General features: G+C 28.5%; 1 protein-coding gene across 3 annotated transcripts; it reads left to right on the top strand.

Annotated features, from left to right (window-relative positions):
* Positions 1–14903: 14903 nt before the first annotated feature.
* LOC105122658 (calmodulin-binding receptor-like cytoplasmic kinase 3) lies at positions 14904–19757 on the top strand. Of its 3 annotated transcripts, XM_011021906.1 has the most exons (8): positions 14906–15180; positions 15331–16313; positions 16460–16693; positions 16934–17196; positions 17276–17441; positions 17521–17610; positions 18036–18334; positions 19272–19757. In XM_011021906.1, exons 2-8 carry the CDS (start codon positions 16049–16051, stop codon positions 19479–19481), a joined length of 1527 nt encoding a protein of 508 aa, XP_011020208.1. In that variant the 5' UTR covers positions 14906–15180; positions 15331–16048; the 3' UTR covers positions 19482–19757. The 3 variants fall into 3 exon arrangements, with proteins under 3 accessions (XP_011020209.1, XP_011020208.1, XP_011020207.1); XM_011021907.1 differs by having other exon boundaries at positions 14904–16313; positions 17524–17610; XM_011021905.1 differs by having other exon boundaries at positions 14906–16313.
* Positions 19758–20323: the final 566 nt, after the last annotated feature.

Below are 20323 nucleotides of genomic sequence, written 5' to 3' on the forward strand. Positions count from 1 at the left end.
AAATTTTAAAAATAAAAAAATATTTTAATATATTTTTAAATAAAAAACATTTAAAAAACTACCTCTGCTAAAAAAACCACGGTACTGTTTTGCCTTTTTGGTAGTGCAGGCTTTGTATGGAAAGTGAGATAAGTGCATTGAAATATATCGGCAATGCATCTAGAATTGTTGACAATTACGCACCATCACCATTTCACTTGATTATTATGTTTGAAATTAAATTTGGTGGGTCGAATGAATAAGGACTTTGCTCTTTGACCAAATTAAAAATAAAAATAAAATTGAAACCTCCAGTGGCCATCATATGAGTAACCAAGGACTCGAACCTGAGACAACAGAGGGAGCAAACCCCTTAGTCCCAAGTCTTTACCACTTGGCCACCACCTAGATGGTTAATATTGTATTCTTAATTATGTGCTCTGGATGCTTAATAAATACTATTCTAATAACTAAATCAATAATCTTACATAATTTTAATGTATTAAAAAAAATATTTTATTGTAAAATAAATTACTTACCTTAGAGTAAAAGTAATGAAAGGAAAGATAACAATAATAACGATAGCAGTGGTAATACCAAACATGAATGATGAATGATGGTTGGGTTGTTAAAGTCGTCCCTTTATTAAAAATATGATTGTTACTAAACTGAATTTGTTGACTCATCTTTTAACCCGAAGATATTTCAGTTTGATTTGATTGATTTAACGAGTCAAATTATGATTTTTGTCAAAACATGGGTTAAGTTGATTCAAGGTTTTGTTTTTTCATCCAAAAATCTTTCAAAGTTGAGATTTGTTTTTTAGGTACTTTCAAGGTTTTAAAAAAAATATTTAATTTGAATTCTTCTCATCATATAAATTTATTTTATATAAAAATTGACAATTCTAGTGACTAGACTATAATTGTCACCAATAACAATTTTATCTTTCTACACTAGAATTTGGTGAGCTTTTTTCTCTCCTTCCACCACAAAAGAATTGAGAGACGAGGAACATGCAGTTTTATCTCAAAATTGAATTTTAAAAGATTAAAAAGATTGGTAACTTTAACTCATTTAATTCATCCAAATTTCATTTTAAATGTAAACATGTCTATCTAATCTATCAATATTTTTTTTAAAAAGTTAGGAGTTGTTGTGAAAAAATTTCATTTTAAATGTAAACATGTCTATCTAGTCTATCAATATTTAAATTAAAAAAAAGATCATTTTTTTTAAAAAAAGTTAGGAGTTGTTGTGAAAAAATGTAAGTATAGACTCATTGCATTGTGGATTAAAACAATGCAATGATGTCTTTGCCCTCAAAGACAAAATAATTTAACTATTTTTTAGGGTAAAATGGTCTTTTTTACGAGTTCTATTTGTCATTAATGTTGTTTTAGAATTAAGACAACAATAACACTTAAGAGTGGTGAATTAGGTGTTTCACTAATTATGTCAAAATAATGCAAATAAACACACCAAGGGCCTCCTTGGGATTATGATAATGAGAGTAGTTTAAAGTACTTTTCGCTTAAAAATATATTAAGATAAAAAAAATTATAAAAAGTTATTTTTAATATCAACATATCAAAACAATTTAAAAACATTAAAAAAATTAAATTTTTTTTTTAGCGTGATGTCAAACACACTCTAAGAACATATAAAACAATTTAAAAACATTAAAAAAATTAAATTTTTTTTTTTAGCGTGGTGTCAAACACACTCTAAGAACATATAACACAATAATCATCAACACAATTAAAATGTTTAAAGTAAAAAGATAAGGAAAAATAGATTGCAAATTTTGTTTTTAATGTGGTTTAATGAGTTTACATCCACACTTCAAGTACCAACTGTACTTTAGTATTATACTCTTTTTGCTAATCCAAGTAAAATACATAATGCCCTTGATGGATCCATACTAAACAATTGCAACACTTGACTCTTCAAGATTTTTCTCTTAGTAATAATACCTCACAAATGCCAAGCATTTATCTAAGCTCTTGGATGTTTTATAATTATGATTTGTTTACAACAAAATTCACTCTCTCAAATGGTAGATTATATATTTGAAAATTACAACCTTTATAGCTTACTCAACAGTACTTAGAATAATTGAAGATGTGTATGTATAATGAATATGAGATTTTATATCCATATGCTAGAATATAAAAACTTAATTTAGCACGACTTGGAGTATGTTAGGATTTATGATTTCTAGTTGATTTTTATTTTGGAATAACTTTTGTATCGTGTACGTTTAGAATCATTCTTTAATTTTGCATAAAAAAAAAGCTATATATAATTTTCCAAAAGAAAGTAATGGTTTTATAGCTGTTGGAACGCCTCTAACGACAAAAGTGATCGATCAGTTTAAATGACCATATCATTCGGTTGATTGATTCCATCAAAATTCTCAGGTGTTTATTACAAATAAACAATGGTCAATCAATTCACATAGTATACCCAAACAACTAACTAGTTTACTTCAAAAACCAGTTTTTTATAGTTTTAAACATCGTGAAACTTAAACATATTAAATGCATATCAATCATATTTATGTATGCAATGTGAATTGTGCGAATTCATTTTAGTTTTCTAATGAATAAGATATAAAGATTTAAGAATAGATATCAAAATGAATCCTTAACAACCAAGTTTTTGTTTGCTTTACATCTTAGACTTGTTAACATATTTCTTTATTCAATTTCTTATAATTATTGATGTGATTTTCATATAGACTTGTTCAAACTTAATCTCATCCAAATATATTAACTTAATCTCATCCAAACATATCATTAGTTCATTTTTATTTAATTGTTATCATCAAAATACATAAAATATTAATATCTATCCTTGCAAAACTTATTCACATACAAAACTGACCAAAACACTACTTTTTTAGCACTTTAAAATTATGTATTTACCTTAAAAAGCAACAAAAAAACAAAGAACTATTTGATGTCATTTTATTTTTTGTTTAATAGTAAATTAATTTTAATTCCCTAAAAGATAAAATTTATAAAACCAACTTTTATGAGCTTTTTTTTTCTTTTCATATGCATTTTTTTTTAATCAGGTTGGTCAAGGGCAACTTAGTACTCAAATAAACATATAATATTATTTAAAAAAATAATTGGTATGTGCGTTGCATACTTTAGCATGTTGGCAACTCCTTTTTTTTTTTTTGTTAGTGCATGAGTTGTTGTCTAAATATCATCTTCCCTTATGAAATTTTCATTCAGTTTCCTCAATGTCCAAGTGGCAAGTACTCAAATAAACATATAATATTATTTTAAAAAATAATTGGTATGTGCGTTGCACACTTTAGCATGTTGGCAACTCCTTTTTCTTTTGGTTAGTGCATGAGTTATTGTCTGAATATCATCTTCCCTTATGAAATTTCCATTCAGTTTCCTCAATGTCCAAGTGGCAAATGTGGATGGCAAGAGTCTTGTTTGATACTAACAACTTGTTTTCTTTTCATCTCTCTCTTATTTTGCATGATTGGTCCTTTTTCTTTTGATTAGCATTTCTTTTATTTTGGGTGATTCATGAAATTATATTTTTTTTAATTTCATCCTTTTTTATTTTTTTATCAGTCAAATTTAGTTATCATTCTTTGATTGTTGTTTTTTTTTTCAATTCAGGATGTTTTTTAAAATTAATTTATTTTTTTGTAATTTCACCCTCCATGTTTTTAGGCCTTCTTTTTTTTTTTACTAAGGAAAGTTTTAAATTTTTTTTTTAATTTCATACTTTAACATTAAATTTATCAAAGATTAAGCTTTTTAATTGAGTTCAAGTTAGAATTTCAAGGGTTGTGAGTTTGGAAGATTAACCTAGTATTAAAAGATTCGTTTGGGTTTAATTGATTTTTTCTTTTTTATACTTGTGTTTTTTTATTTCATCTTTTAATATTTATTTGATTGAAGATTGAGCTCTATTATTTTTATTTTTTTCTTTAGGATTTTAGTAATTTTGAGAACAAACCATACTATTTTGGGTCTTTTTGTTTGTAGTTTTTTCTTAAATAATTTTTTTTTAAAATATTTTTTTATTAGATTATATTAATTGATGAAATGTAAACATGGGATGAGTTCAAGAGATTAAACTAGGTTTAGGAGATTCGTTCGAGTTTGCTTGTTTTTTTTTTATTTTATAAGCTTTTTTTTTAATTTTATCTCTTAATATTTATTTCTTGAGGATTATTTTTTTTTTATTTTTTTTATAGATTGTTTTAAATTTAATTTAATTAATTAATTATAAATATGGGACGAGCTTGAGAGATTAACTCAGATTTGAGATATTTAATCAGCTTTACTTAATTTTTTATTTGTTTTCTAAAAGATGTTTTTATTTATTTTAAAAATGATCCAAGTTATTTTAGATCTTTTTATTTTTATTTATTTTTATTTTTATTTAAATTAATTCATTAAATATAATTATGAGATGAGAAAATTAACTCAGATTTTTTTTTTCTTTAAATACTTATTAATTTATTTTTTAATTATATTATTAAATTAATAAAGCTTATTTAACTTAATTAAATCAATAATTAGGTTGGTCTTTTTAGTTTTTTAAAATTGTCTGAATATTTTTTTATATTAAAAAAAAATTATCCAGCCCGTGAATACGGCTCATGAATCCAATGACGTGGCCTGTGATCTTGGATGCTCATGGCAAATAATTGAGTTTAAACCTAACTCAAAAACCATGGGGCCGCTCTCGACTAAATATGAAATAGAGAGTTAAAAAATTACTGTTTCTTGCAAAATTGATTGTGACTAAACGGAATTCTAAAAAAGAAATGCAACTCTTTTCTAGATTGGTTTTTTGTGGAGGCAGGATTGGGTGGCTGAGAGCGCAAGGACCAGTCATCTAGTTTTTTAATGGTTAAGTTGGGAGATTGCCTCTTTTGTTTTCGATGAGAATCTGGTCAATGTTTTTTTAAAATAAAATAAATCTATCTATAGCTAAATTAGTTAAATCTATTAGCTCTATAATATATATGTTAATCTAATCATTTGGATTATTCTATTAGGGGAAAATATAAAATTATATAATGACACTTTCATCTAATAATTTAACTTTCTAATTATGATAATTTTTTAATAAAATATTAGAGTTTTAGTGATTAAATAATTATGAGTTTATATCTCATTATTTTTATTCTATATTCTAATTAAAATCTAATTAATATATATATTAGTACAAATATATACAAGTTTCAATCTTAAAAAACTTTCATTTAAAGAAATGTAATACAAAATAATATAAAATTATATTTTAAAGTTTCATTTAATAGTTTATTTTTAAAATTAATGAATATATGGACTCTAAAAAAATTTTCCTTAAAGAATTTATAAAGGGAGTCCTCTCATTGTTTTTATTTTGTATTTTTTTGATGGTAATTATTTTTTGAACTGATTACCAAAATACATGGTAAGCTTTACATTAATTTAAAAAACATACTCATATCCAATAAGCTTAAAGACCAAAGTGCACTTTTTTTAAAAAAGAAATCTAGACACTTAACGTGTTTTGGCCACATTTTCCATTTAGATCATCCTTTTTTTATGTTGCATTGGTCTAAGAAATTATAAGCAATTAACTTTTAATTTAGAATTAAATTGTTAAAAATAATTTTTTTAAGGATTAAAGTGAAAAAAATATATAATAAGCTAACAATAATCTATAAATATGTGAATGGTGCAACATAAACACTACATGCTTTTGAGTTTCCTACTAAAAATCTGACTCACGCTCCATTATGGGTTGAATATATTTTTTTTTCAACAAAAATATTGATATGTAGGATTTTTCAACACTTTGTTTGCATAAAAAAAATCAAGTGTAAATAAAAGTGCTTATGCACATATCTAATTAAATAAATCAAGACTTATATATATCAATTAATGGAAACAAAATTATTAATGATAGCTAAATATGTATCTAAAAAATTTCAAGAGACGGATGCGGGTAAAAACATTTAATCTCATGAAATAGACTATTTACTCGATTATGTTCAATTATTTTATTTATTAAAATTGATTTTTTATTTTACCAAAAGATAACAAAAATAGGCCCACATAAAATTAATTAAATAAAAACAAAGGAAAAAGTTGTCTCGCAAAGTTGTACTTTTTAGAAATACTATCAAAAAATAAAAAATTCTCATTTTCAAAAATAAATTTCAATTATATAAAACATAAAAAAAAATATGAACTAGAATAATCTTTTAAAAAACTAAATACAAAGAAAATAATTAAAAAAATAACCACTATTTAAAAAGGACTAAACACAAAAAAAAAATGAGAGAGAAGGATATCAATTTAATTATAAATTTAAAAATATTTTTAAAAATAAATATTTTTTTTTAAAAAGTAAATTTTTTTAAAAAAGGTTAGGCATCTCCGACCTAACCTATATAGAAAAGTAGGCTATAATTTTTTTTTAAAAGTAGGGTACATGACATGTCATCTATTCTATTATTTTTTAAAAAATACAAATTACATGTCGTGCAATATTTCCTGGATTCCGGCTATCATGACACCTAGAAAAACAAGTTATATTTTTTTTACTCTAAACCTATTTTTTATTCAAAACATCTAGATAAAAGCCTAAACACTTTAAGAAACTCATAAAATAGTCTTAAGAAACCAAAACAAAAACATAAAAATCAAAATCAACTCGAAATCAAAAATATTTTTGATCTTAGATTTTTTAGGCAATTTCAAGATAAAAAAACATCTAAGTGAAACTCCATCATCAAATAGTACCATTTGACACTATAACAACTATTTAGTGATTGAAATTAGTGTTAATATTATTTTTTTCTCTTTACGGGTGGCATCTTGTGATCTTTCCTTTTCCTTTTAAATTAAGAACTAAAAAATAATAAAAATAATTATTTTTATCAAATTTAAATTAAAAAAACATTAAAATACTGAATATGTATAATTTATAAAATATGAAGAGTAAATTAATTTTTTTATATGAATTTTGAAACTATCATTCAGTTGTAGCATCTTTTCTACCTTGATTCCTTGTCTTTTAATTTTATCATTGGTCTCCTTATCTTTTAATTTCATTATTAGCCAACAAAGTTGATTAATTTGTCTTTTAATTTGACTAACAAAGAATGCAATTATGTAAAAAAAGAAGTTTGAATATTAAATTAAAAAAGTAATTGAATATTGAATGTATAATAAAATACGACAGAGCAAACAATGCACATTGCAGGGTGTTTTTGGCCAGAAGGTATATAGATTATTTGTTAATAACAATTAAGCACATTGAATAGTAATCGGTGGCTTATTCAAAACCACGTGGAACCGTTATTAGGCTCACACATGAACACCCAATCTATCGGGTTCCCTTGTTGTTTTTCCTGAAGGTACATCACTAGATGATTTAATTGTTATTAGTAAATGTATCATTTAATCTCAATTAATATACAAGCTCATTTAAAAATATTTTAATAGGCGGAGAATATATATATATATATATATAGCAGAGTAACGATTCCGTGCGTTCATGAACTTGACGCATGCAAAAGTATAGCAAATTCTATTGTGCTATGTTTGACTTGCTCTCGGTCAAGAAAAGGATTATTATGGGTCAAAACTTTGTGTTCATGAACAAAATGTTGTTCTTTGGAACCAAATTAATTAACTATTTATAAAAAAAGGATGGCTAAATTACTGTTCTTACATCACAAAACATTACCAATTGCATTTTGTGTGTGTTGTAATTTTACTCTTCAACAATTCATTTTTTTAAAGTCAATTTTATCATACTTAGCCATATTTTTTTTTCTTTATCATAAATTATACCTAGCAATATTTTTTTTTATTTTAAGTTATATATACCAATATCATGAATTTATGTTTTTCTCAAATTTAATTTTTAAAATTAGATCGGTTGGAAATAAAATCATATATATATTTTTTATTTTTTATAAATTTATTTAAATTTCATGACTCAGGTCACAAGTTTAATTAATAAGTTAACTCAAGTAAACTCTTGGATCACTTTTTTCTAATTGATTATTTTTTAATTTTATCATTTAACATTTGATTGATTAAAAATTAAGTTTTGTATTTTTTTATTTGTTTTCTATGAGGTTATCTTAATATCAAAATCTGGGTTGGGAGTTTTAACAAGTTAACTTGGGTTGACTTAAATAGTTTTTCTTGTCCTTTTTTAATTTAATTTTTTTAAAATTTAATTTTTTAATATTGAGTTAATTAGAAATTGACCTTTATAATTTTTTATATAAAATTATCATGATCTGATAACCCGAATCCCAGTCTTAATAATATAACCATGATCAATTCAATAAGTCGTTGTCTAAATATTAAAAAAATAATATATTATGGTGTCAATATTTAAAAAAAATATATCATATTTTAAATTTATAATTAATTTTTATTTTATTAGAAAACATATTCACAGCCGTGCAATTTTTTTTTATAATAGACTTATGATATAGTCAATACCTAAGGAAGGCTTTTATTTAAATGTTTAAATGAATAGGTGGCGATGATTACTTGTAGAACGATATCGTTTATTGCCTCTTGATGTAAATTGGTGTCATTTTTTTTAAAAATGTCAATGCACACCGTTTTGCTCACTTGTTAGGCTCCTCCCACTTCATGAGACAATGTTGTTTTAGTTCTTTGTTTTTTTTTTTATCTTCATCTTTCATAATTTGATTTGCCATGGGACTGGTGAGCTAGAGCTTGGTCGACGAGGTTGACGATAGAGGGCTTTGGGAGTCGAGCTGGAGCTCGAGCTTGCTGTTATTATGGCTTGATTTATTCAACTAACCTACCGTGGGAAAGGGGATGGGAAGGGCCTGAGCTCGAGGGACGCGGCTAGGGATGGGGGGATTTAGGGGGTGAAATCGGTGCTGCAACTATTATGGTTTTACACCTCTCATTTTCTCATATTTTTACACTTATGCATCCTATTATTTATGTAATTAATTTCAATTTACATCTTAAGTTTTAATTTTATTTAATACCATTAATTAGTTGCTATCCAAAAAATATTAAAAATATTACATGTTTGCCATTTAGCTCGTGATATGATTCTTTTACCCATTTTGCCCTTATAACTGGAATCACCAAATTCATAATTGGCTACTCATGTAATTAGATTTTGTTTGTTTGGCTAAACTCTCATGAATTCTATTTGTTTACTAAACCATAATTTGAAATTAAAGTTCTTAATCTGTTAATTCAACTATTTTTCTAACTTTCACTATTTTAGAGCTTTGATTTAACTGGTTGAAGATGGTCGAAGGTATGGTGGATCTTTCATTTTATTTCCTTTGATTTAACTAAGCTTAATTTCTTAATTCTTGCTTTGTTCTTTTCTTTTCTTTTTTATTTTTTGAGCTCCCAAATAGAGCTACATTATCCATTTTTCTCTTCAACTTGATATTCATATGCAAGAGTATAGTTAGAAGCAAAGAGACTAATACTAAATGCCTAGCCTCGGCTAACTCATTCAAGCTGTAAAGAATCAACCTTTATTCTTTGTAGGATATTATTAATTTAATTTTTTTTTGCTTTCTATTTTGCTTGTACAATAGTAAAAATAAGAGATACATTGAGAGAGAAGACCGACTAGTTTGTTTTGTATTTTCAATTTCCATTCCTAGGGTTGCTTATAAGAAAATATTAAATTTGATGATGGCAGTAAGCATAACATGTCAGCTCTGGGATAGAATTTAACAAAACAAAGAAGAAATAAATGAAGAATGAAAAAAATTAAAATTAAATAAGCCAATAAGGTATACGATGATTATAATATATTCAAATGTAGATGCATAAAAACCGAAGAGAGAAAGGGTACTTCAGTATAAATTTAAGTAACAATTATGACTGATAGAAATTTTAGTATAACAAAATAAAATAAAAAATAAATAAAATAAATTGGGAAATAAGAGTTTAAGAGGATGAAATAAAAATATTGAAAATTTTAGTTAAATTTAGTGCCGAGTTATATCAGAACCACAGGAATTAACTGAGATAAATTAAAAGATAAGAAAAAAGGACATGAAAGAAATAAAAGAAAAGGAAAATTAACCCCTCCCGACGACAAAAGGAAACCATAGTTTCCTCCCATGTTCCTTTTTCTTTGCTTCTTCCTTAAAAACAAATCCCATAAAATCAAGCATGGGGAGGGTACAAAGAAAATTACAAAAAAGAGTAAATATTTAAACTAGGGATTTGAAAGGGGGATTTAAAAAAAGAAAATAAGGGTTTTAAAGAGAGAATAATAAGAGTTCGAAGAAGAAAGAGGGAGAGTGCTAGAAATCTCAACTGTTTGCATTTTAAAATTTAAATTTTCACAAAATAAGGTGTTTATAATTGAAGCAAACTTAAAAAAATATAAAATTGGATTAGGGTTCATAATAGAAATTTGAGTTCTTTGAAATTTGGCTCTTAATACTATTATATATTGTTGGGTATAATAGAAGTAAAATGATGTTGAAATAATAAAACATAAATTGAAGAGTTGTGAAGCTCTAGGAGCCAACTATTGGGAGACAAAAAGGGAGATTTAATGCATTTGTGTTATTTTTGTAAATTATATTGTAATGTGATAATTGATTATATAAATAATGATTCTATTTTTATGTGATGTATATAAATTTTTGATGTTTTATGAATTTAATGCCTTTAAAAAATTGATGAATTAAAGTGAATTTAGGTTATGTTTGCGATTAGATTAAAGTAAGATAAAATAGAATTCATGTTCATTTAAATGTAACTAAAACAATATAAAATGAGATTGAATTATCTAAATAATGAATATGAAAGAGAAAAAAAACCCAAGGTAAGGATGATGTTCGTGTCGGCCAATGTAAATGTAAATGTAAACGAAAATGAGAAAGAATTAGAGATTTCACATATTATGTAAAGAAATATTAAGGTTTTGGAATTTAAAAGAGTATCATGATTTATAAATTATATGAATGAGAAAATTGTAAAAATTGAGTGAAAATTAAAAAAATTATGAATTAGCTTGTAATTAAGTTTATTTTTGTTTAATCAGTGATTTATGATATATTAATGATGACTTAAAAAAATATTTTTTTTTTAAAAATGACATGGTTCATATTGTAACAAAAAAAGAGTTAGATGTTAAATAATTATATGATAATAAGAATTGTATCATATAAGTTAAAAATATATCTAGTTATGGATGAATAAGTAGAATTATAATTGATGTTACTATTATCAAGGAGTATTTTTTTTTATACAATAATAATTAGTTAAAAACATGTCACTTCAAGATATATCACAGGAGTGGGTATTCGTTACCCTTTGTAAAATTTTTTATATAAACTTCATATTTGTAATATTGAATTGTTAGTTTATAAAATGTATAATGTGATATTTGATAGTTTAATTAGAGAGAAAAGAGTTTTATGTATTTATGATTGATTGATATTTCAATGAGAATATCAAATTAATTGGTTTCCAATTAAGAACGTCAAACTAATTGATAATTATAATAGGTTTGTCAGATTAATTAATATTTATAAAGGAATATCAAACAATTAGTTTCCAATTAGAAATATTGGATTTATTGACAACCATAATAGATTTGAATGATTGATTAATAATCATAATGAGTTTACCATATTATTTGGTGTTTACAAGGGAATAACACATGGTTGGTCTCTATATAAAAATATCAAATTAATTAATTAATTTATGAGTATTATGAAATTAGTTTTAGATTAAATGGATCAACATAATAATAAATTGTTAAATGATATGAAAGGATGATTTTAACAATGTTTGATAAAAAACTAAAATATTACTTAAAACCTAAATAAATTATTAATCCGCAAGACTTAATAAATGAAATTAATTTTATTTATAGGTACCCCCAAGTTTATTAAGAGTGGTCACTAATTGTTACTTTTTATGTTAGACTTAGGTAGTTATGGATTAAAAAGTTGCATAATCAATCTTTTAGGGTCATAATTTATAGATATTTTATTTAAATGTGTAAAAAGATTTAATTATTTAATATTAATGATTAATTATGGTAATGCAATGACATATGATGTTTTGAAACTATATAAATCCGAAGTTTTAAATTTATATTATGCATGTTATAGTATCTTGTGTAGGAATAATATAATTAATTAATTTATATAATAAAATGATAATTTATTATAGAAGTTGATATTGTATTGTTGGATATCCAATTATTATGAGCAATATAAGGCTAATAAATGTTGATGGTGTTATAGATATTGAAAATAAATAAGAAAATGTTAGATATGACGGGATATGATGCAAGATGATTAGATCAGAAATATATAAATGATTATTATATTGTTTTATTGATAAAAAGTGTATTTGTTAATTTCCAATTTTTATTTCTTTGTTGATTAATTGAGGTGTCTCAATGCTTTTAGTTACCTTGGTTTGACTTTGATGACATTGTCTAGTTTGGTGAGGATTTGCTTGGGACTTGACCTTTTCTTAGAATTTTCTAGGGCAACTTGTGTGCTGCTTCCAGCCCTCGTTTACTAATTGGGTATTTTTATTGACCCTTGATCTGTATTTGTATGGTAATGACAATTACATCCACATCACCATAACTTGCGAGAAAAGAAAACATGTAGCTTAGACTACAGAGGTGTTTTCAGTAATTTTATGCACTCACCGCTACAAATTTCATCGGAGGGTCGGTGATCACAGGTTCTCCAGACTTCACTAAATTCTATGCGTGATTTTTTTTTAATTTTTTTATGAGAAGATAATACACACGGTAGAGCTGAAGCACTCCAGCTGTGCCCACGAGATGAAAATTTATTTTTTTTGTATTTTTTTATAAAACAATATTATTTCAATTTTAAATTATTTTTAGATTCATCTAGGTTTTGGAGGGGCGAATCTCTTAAAAAAAAAAAAAAACCATGGCATTCAGATTTTGCAGGTTTTTGTTGCGCTGTGCTTCTTCTCACCGCATCTTCCAAGAGTCAAGGTAATTGTCGTCTATGTCAAGTCATGTATCGGTGTAGTGACGCTTTCACACCCAAAGTTTTTAAGAGCTTTCAATTAAATACAAAAATATCAATGGTTGGCAACATATTCAAACCCACGTGAAATCATTTCCACGCTTCCATGGACAGCCCCGTAAATCAAGTTATCTTATAGATCAATCAATTTACTTATTTTTTAAAATAAAATAATATTATTTTAATTTTTAAAATAAAATAATTTTATTTGAACTGGCCGAATTAACCAGCACTGTAATTCAGATCTTAAATTAAATCATAACCCAGTTAGGTTTGATAATTTTAATATTTACTGTTACTATCAAATTTAAAAAAAGATTGATAATTTTAATATTTACTATTAATATCAAATTTAAAAAGAGAAATATAAAGTAAGAAAATATTGATTAAAGATGATCATCACTTCTTTTGTACTAAAGATATCATATAAATAATCATGTATTTTTTTTTTCTTTTCTTATGAATAGTTTTGTTTATCATAATATTTATGGTGTTATTAAATCTAATTTAACCTCATAAACTAACTTAAAATTGTATTGATAGAAGATTTGATGAAAGCCATGTTCATAAAAAATCAAGTATAATTTAGCATAATTAAATTCGAATGACTTAATGAGTTAATTTATAATCAAATTAAAACTTCATTTGATATTTTTTATAAAAAACAAAACAAAATCATTTTATTTTTTTAAAATAAAATTATATTTTTTTATTGGTCTTGAATAATTAACTCATCCTCACAATCTAGGTCTTGAATTAGTTGTGATTAAGCTGATTATCTAGTTCAGAGTGTGTTAAGCTATTTTAAATTATATTAAAATAATTTTTATATTATTTAATTTTAAATTTTAAAAAGATAAAATGTCAGATTATAAGATTTTAAAGTTAACTTAAATGATTGGTTTGAGTCCAATAATAACATCATATAATTTTTTATTATCTGTATAATTTTTTATATTTATTTTCTAGTGGTGCATATAAACTAATATTTATTAAATTATGAATAAACACAAGTGATTCAACACAACATGGCAGTTGCATTCCTTGCCATGAATTTGTGTATCAAAACCGTGTTTTTGTTGGAGATTCTTGAAATATCTGTTTTTGTTTTTATTGTTTGTTTTGGGCATTAAAATTTGTTTCATGGATAATTGATTATATCTGTGAGTTAATTTTCTGTTTTTAATGTCTGGAAGCATACGTGTATCCTTTTTATGGTATTTTATAACCATATGTATTATAAGCACCGTGAAGCTCAATAAATTAAATTATAATTAATGCATTTTCCTCTCTTAAACCTTCAAATTAATTTGAAAAGAATTTTAAAAAGGAGAACATAGAATGTTGTTGTGTCAACTTCTAGAAACTTGGAGTAATTCTACAAAAATAAGATAAGTCTAGAAAACTACAGCAATTTTGAAGAGAAAAAAAAAATCTGAAACTTCTAGAATTGACGTGATTGCCAAACATATCCTTAAAGACATTAGGGTCCAGAGACAAGAACATAGAACTTGAGTTTTACGTTGATTTTGATTTTCACGATAACTCATTTTCTTGACTTTGGTCGTGTTGTGTTTTTATTATAGAGCAAAGTTTTTTAAAAAATAATTTTTATTTAAAATATATTAAAATAATAATTTTTATTTTTAATATCACCACATTAAAATAATTAAAAAATATTAATTTTTTTTTAAATTTTTTTTTTAAAATACAGTACAACTTCACCCGTAAATGGCGCTTTGTGCTGTTTAGTATTTGCTATTTCCAATGTCACAAAAAAGAAAGAAAGAAGTTTCGAAAGTGATTTGACGAGGATCGAACCCGAAGGTTGGACCCGTTGTTAGGAGGAATCAAAGCAAATGACGAGAATTTTCAAACGGTCAATAATGTCCGCCACCAACACCTTGGTCTTATGCAATGACAAGGAAAAAAAATAAAATTCATGGCAATGATTTACATAATTACCCAACCATGGCCGTCTTTTTGCTTTTAATTTTTTTTCCTTGTTCAAAACAAAAACACATGGCTTGGGCCGGTCGGACAGTCTTTTGCTTGTTTATTTAAAGTTCACTTTGGTTTTTATTGCTCCTCCCAACCAACAGAAACATCTCTCTCGTTAGCCGCCTTTTTGTCCTCAGGTTTGGTTTAGCCATTGTTATCTATCTGTATGTAAGTTGTGATATTTATATGGTTGTTTCTGCTCTTTGATGTGGTTGTATGTTGTTTTTTAGTGTTGGATTGTGAGGTTTTTTTATTGGTATTATTCTGTTTATCTGGGGTTGATTCAGTTCATGATTTGGTGAGGTGGGTGGAAGAGAATTTGGTTCCACTTTGAGTTTTTTGCTATTTTTGGAAGGTTGGGGTTTTGATCAGTAACTGTTGTCGCAACTGGGGTTTGAATTTTGAATATTATGTTGGTTTGATGATCAGTTTGTGAAGGACTTTGGTTGGATTCTGTGGCTGTTGCCAGGGATTGAATTTATCTGTTGTTTAGAACAAATTTTGAGGAGTTAGAAAGTCATCATCAGTGTTTTATCAATTTGGTGAACTTGGTCTGAAGACAATTTTTGGTTTTTGTGGTAATTGTGAGAAGTTGAACTTGCCTGTTTAAGCAGCTTCAATTCTTGAACTGGAAGTATTTATGGGGTTTTAAGTTTCAGTTACTTTTTTATCTGGACTGCCGTCTTCTGTTGATTGGTGGAGTGGGTTTTGAGCAATTCAGCCGAGTTTCATGGTGATTGTAAAACGTTGTGGTACCTGGAACTTACGAATTCGAAGATCAGTGGGTTTTGAACTTCCAGCTCCGTTTGTTTCTGTGTATTTGCTACAGAGTTGGATGCGCTGGGCATGAAAGTATGAGCTGCATTGTTTGAATTTCTTAAGATTTCCGGGGTTGCAGTTTTGTATATTCTGTCCATTTAGCTTAGTTTTGTCTATATCCTGCAATGTTTCCATCGTCTTTAAATTCCCAAAGATTGAAATAAATCACAATTTTATTTATTGAGGATGGCCACGGCTGCATTAATCATATTCTTATTGATTCAATTTCGGATTATACTGGCCTCGGGGTTTGTGATACAGTCAAAGGTTTGTGGTTCTGATCATATAGCCTATTCAATTTGTCACGGTCATGAATTGTTCTACATTAACGGGGAGCTCAAAGAAAAAGAATCATTTTGCAAGGCCCTCCATTCGTTCGACGTAAATGATTGTACCTTTGAGAACTACCTTGGGAGTAGCTGCAGTGGATTGGACCTGGATCTTTCATTAGGTATGCACTTGTACTAAGATTCATGTTTTGGTTTCAAGTTAAGAAGTAAAGCATATTAATGTTGTAAGCTTATACCTCAATGAAATGAGCCAATATTCAATTGTCAACAGTCAACATAAGTTCCTCATGTACTGTTGTTTTGGCAGCTGACTCTCCTCTCAAGCCTGAAAGAAGTCTTTTGCAAAAGGAGGTAAGAGAAGAATCCACGAGTCATGATCTTAGTCAGGATACTTCAAAAGAGAAAACTCTTTCACCCCCGTATAAAGCTGGGATAGGAGCAGCAGGAGTTCTTGTGATGTGTTGTACTTTTCTCTGCCCCTGTCTATATAAGACAAAGAAAGCAACCACACACACTGTTCTTGAAAAGGATCCAAAGTCAAGTGAGTCTAAAATGATCCAATCTACATCTCAAATATTTGAAGTTCATGGATACTATTAAGTTGTAAGTTGGGAGTTCACCATTTATATACAGTTCTATGATTAGGGAGTTCAATAGGAAGCCAATGAATCAGCTCTCACGTATATTTTGCTATTTTTGTGACATTGTATTTAATCTTATACAATTTCCTCGCTATTAATGGATGATATAATTGACTATTCACTCAATTGTGGTCTGGCAGCGGATTCAATTTCCCCTTTCAATGTGAATTCTGCTTCTGACAAAGCGCCGCCTAGTCCACATCGGGTGCCCCCTAGTCCCTCTAGATTCTCCCAGTCTCCAAAACTCAGTAGATTAGGATCAGTTCATCTCAATTTAAATCAGGTTGCTAGAGCTACACGTAATTTTTCGCCATCACTTCAGATAGGAGAAGGAGGCTTTGGAACTGTATACAAGGCCGAACTAGATGATGGTCAGGTGGTTGCCATAAAACGAGCAAAGAAGGTGAGCAGTAATACCCTTCATGATGATTGCCATTTTTTCTGATTAGCCTACTGTTGGTTATTATGAAAACATTATGTAGGAACACTTTGCGAACTTGCGAACTGAATTCAGCAGTGAAGTTGAACTTCTGGCCAAAATTGATCATCGGAATCTGGTGAAGTTGCTTGGTTATGTTGATAAAGGAAATGAACGGCTTATTATTACAGAGTATGTGCCCAATGGTACTCTCAGAGAACATTTGGATGGTAAGCATATGCAATTACAGGAGGGGTAAAGTTCACTCTACAACAACCTTTATGCTAATAGTTCTGAAATTCCTTGCAGTCCAGCGTGGCAAAATCCTGGATTTCAACCAGCGGCTTGAAATATCTATTGATGTTGCTCATGGACTAACTTATCTCCATCTATATGCAGGTTGGTTATTTTATTTCTAAGAAATTTCATGTATTGAAATGTCAATTCAACTTGAATAATGGCTTTCCAGGAAAGCAAAGAAGAGTGCTTAAAACATACAAATGTACATGGTTGAAATTTTTGTACATGCACAGGTGGCTCTGTTATCTTGGGGATAATTAATTTGATTTAACAAGTTATACATAGAGAGCTCTTTCAGAACTGAAGATTTCTTGTGGGTTTACTTATTGGATTCTGTTTAATAACCCTGATTGAAACCCTTGTTAAATTGGAATAATGTTCTGCTTCCCCCTTTCCAGATATTCCCATAGATCTATCTCATGGCTATCCGTACCTTTTTTTTTGAAAGCTATTTAACTGCCTGTACTCTGCATTGTATAATTTTCAACTATTTAATTGCTTTTGTGTTGCGCATCTCACAACAGAGAAGCAAATTATCCATCGAGATGTGAAGTCATCCAACATTCTGTTGACAGAGAGTATGAGAGCTAAAGTAGCAGACTTTGGATTCGCAAGGATGGGTCCAGTAGACTCTGATCAAACTCATATCTCAACCAAAGTGAAAGGGACAGTGGGTTACCTAGACCCAGAATATATGAGGACCTATCAACTTACCCCCAAGAGTGATGTGTACTCATTTGGGATTTTACTTCTAGAAATCCTGACAGGACGCCGCCCTGTGGAGCCGAGGAAACCTGCTGATGAGCGGGTGACACTGAGATGGGTAAGCTTTCCTTATCTTAAATTGATAATGTGTATTTTGTGGTTACTAGTGCACCTATTGTGACGTCAAAACATGTGCAATTACCACACTCTGGATGACAAACGTTCCTCATAGAAGAGAGTCCTTGGCAAATGAGCTGATGATGATGATGATAATGACCTTGACCACTGTAAATGAGATGGCCAACATTTTGTGTGGCTAGAAGCCAATTTTAGTTCCGGTCCAATCTCAGGCACGTGCTTCAAAAGCAACTAACAGTGAGAAGTCAGCCTTCATGATGACTGAGTCAAATTGCAATGGTTCTCATTGAGAGTTACGCTGGACCATTCTATGCATGTCAAATCTCTAATGTTTCTCTTTCCTTGTGCTGATCATCACCATTTGAGAACGCTAACTAAAATAATGTGGTTGTCTACTCTTTGTTTTTTAATCACTGGGGACTTCTATATTGTAGTTTATGTTTTATTTCTCACAAGGATATTATGCTAACATTGAATGTTGAACCTGCATTAGGAAGTGCTGCGTGATTATATTGGACAGTTAACAAGCAATTCCAATGCAAAAGATCAGTTGGACTCCCAGGGTGCATTCTTGCAGAACTGAGAGTCTGAATTTGCTGCCTGGGAGTATCCGAGTGTTGACCCCTTTTCTACATCTGTGGATGTATCTAACCACCTACAGAGTATTTCCATGAAAACTTGTGTATTTTCAAAACAGTATGTCATCTCTTCCTTGAAGAGTATGACGGAGCATTCTTGTTTTTCTTTTCAGTGTGACTAGCTAATTGAATTTCTCAAAACCTAAATGCTGCTAACTATGGCACAGAGAAAGTCATGCTTCAATTTCAGTTGCCACTGTTCTTTTGTCCCTTCTGTATAATATGTGCGAGCTCGCCTCCAAGCACTAAGTCATTCATATCATATGGTAATTTGTGCAGGTCTTTAAGAAGTACAACGAAGGAAATGTAGTGGACATGGTGGATCCGCTTATGGAAGAAAAGGTGGACACGGAGGTACTGTACAGCATGTTTACATTAGCAATCCAGTGTGCAGCACCCATCCGATCTGAACGACCAGACATGAAAGTAGTTGTAGAGCATTTGTGGGGAATAAGGGCAGACTACCTGAAAGGTGTAAAGAAAGGGTAAGAGGACAGCACAAAATTTCGGTGTTCTACTGGTCGTCTCATAATTCCATCTCATTCCATCCCATTCTGTTCTTTTGTTACCGTTTCTTTTAGCCCACCTGTAAACAAATTGTGTTTTTAATTTCGATACAAAGACTACTTCATCGTTTTATTAACATACTTCGAAATATGCTGCTCACCTTGTTATACAGAGGGATCGTATTATGAGAAACATAAACAAAGTTTAGTCCTAACATGTCAACATGAGAGGAGGTAATCACTGCAGTTCTTCTGTCAAGTATCAACCACTTGTTCCAGGATTATTAAAAAATAATGTTGCATTGCTTGATTCGTCCCTAGTTAGCCTTGCCCGAATCATAATTAATGCCTAGAAGATTTACATTTTAGATAAGTCAGACATGGATTATTAATCTTTTCCACCACTCCAAACAGAGGATGCAGGCCCGGTATATGTTCTGGCACGATATCATGCCTTGTCAACTTAGCCACGATTGAAGGAGATTTAACATTGAACATTGACATTTGCATGTGAACTTTTTTGGGACAAAATCTCTGCATGGGTTAGACGAAAAAGAAGAAATAATTAGAGCCATGGTGAGATGCACGAAGAGGACACAAGGCAAGGAAACCGAGTAACTACAGCATGGAGAATTGGATACAATTCAAGCACGAAGAAAATAAGGAATCAACTGTAACAATAAAAAAAGTGGCATGGGTCGAGTCATTCAAGCTAACTTTTTAAAATCAATTTGGAATTCCAAAAAGATCACGTTGGTGGAGAATTCCATCTGCAAGCATGGCGGGCACCTGGTTCAAAAACAAAATTATTGAACTAGAAGTAGC

The sequence above is a fragment of the Populus euphratica genome, unplaced genomic scaffold (assembly GCF_000495115.2).
Source record: "Populus euphratica unplaced genomic scaffold, PopEup_1.0 scaffold20.1, whole genome shotgun sequence".
NCBI classification, from domain to species: domain Eukaryota; kingdom Viridiplantae; phylum Streptophyta; class Magnoliopsida; order Malpighiales; family Salicaceae; genus Populus; species Populus euphratica.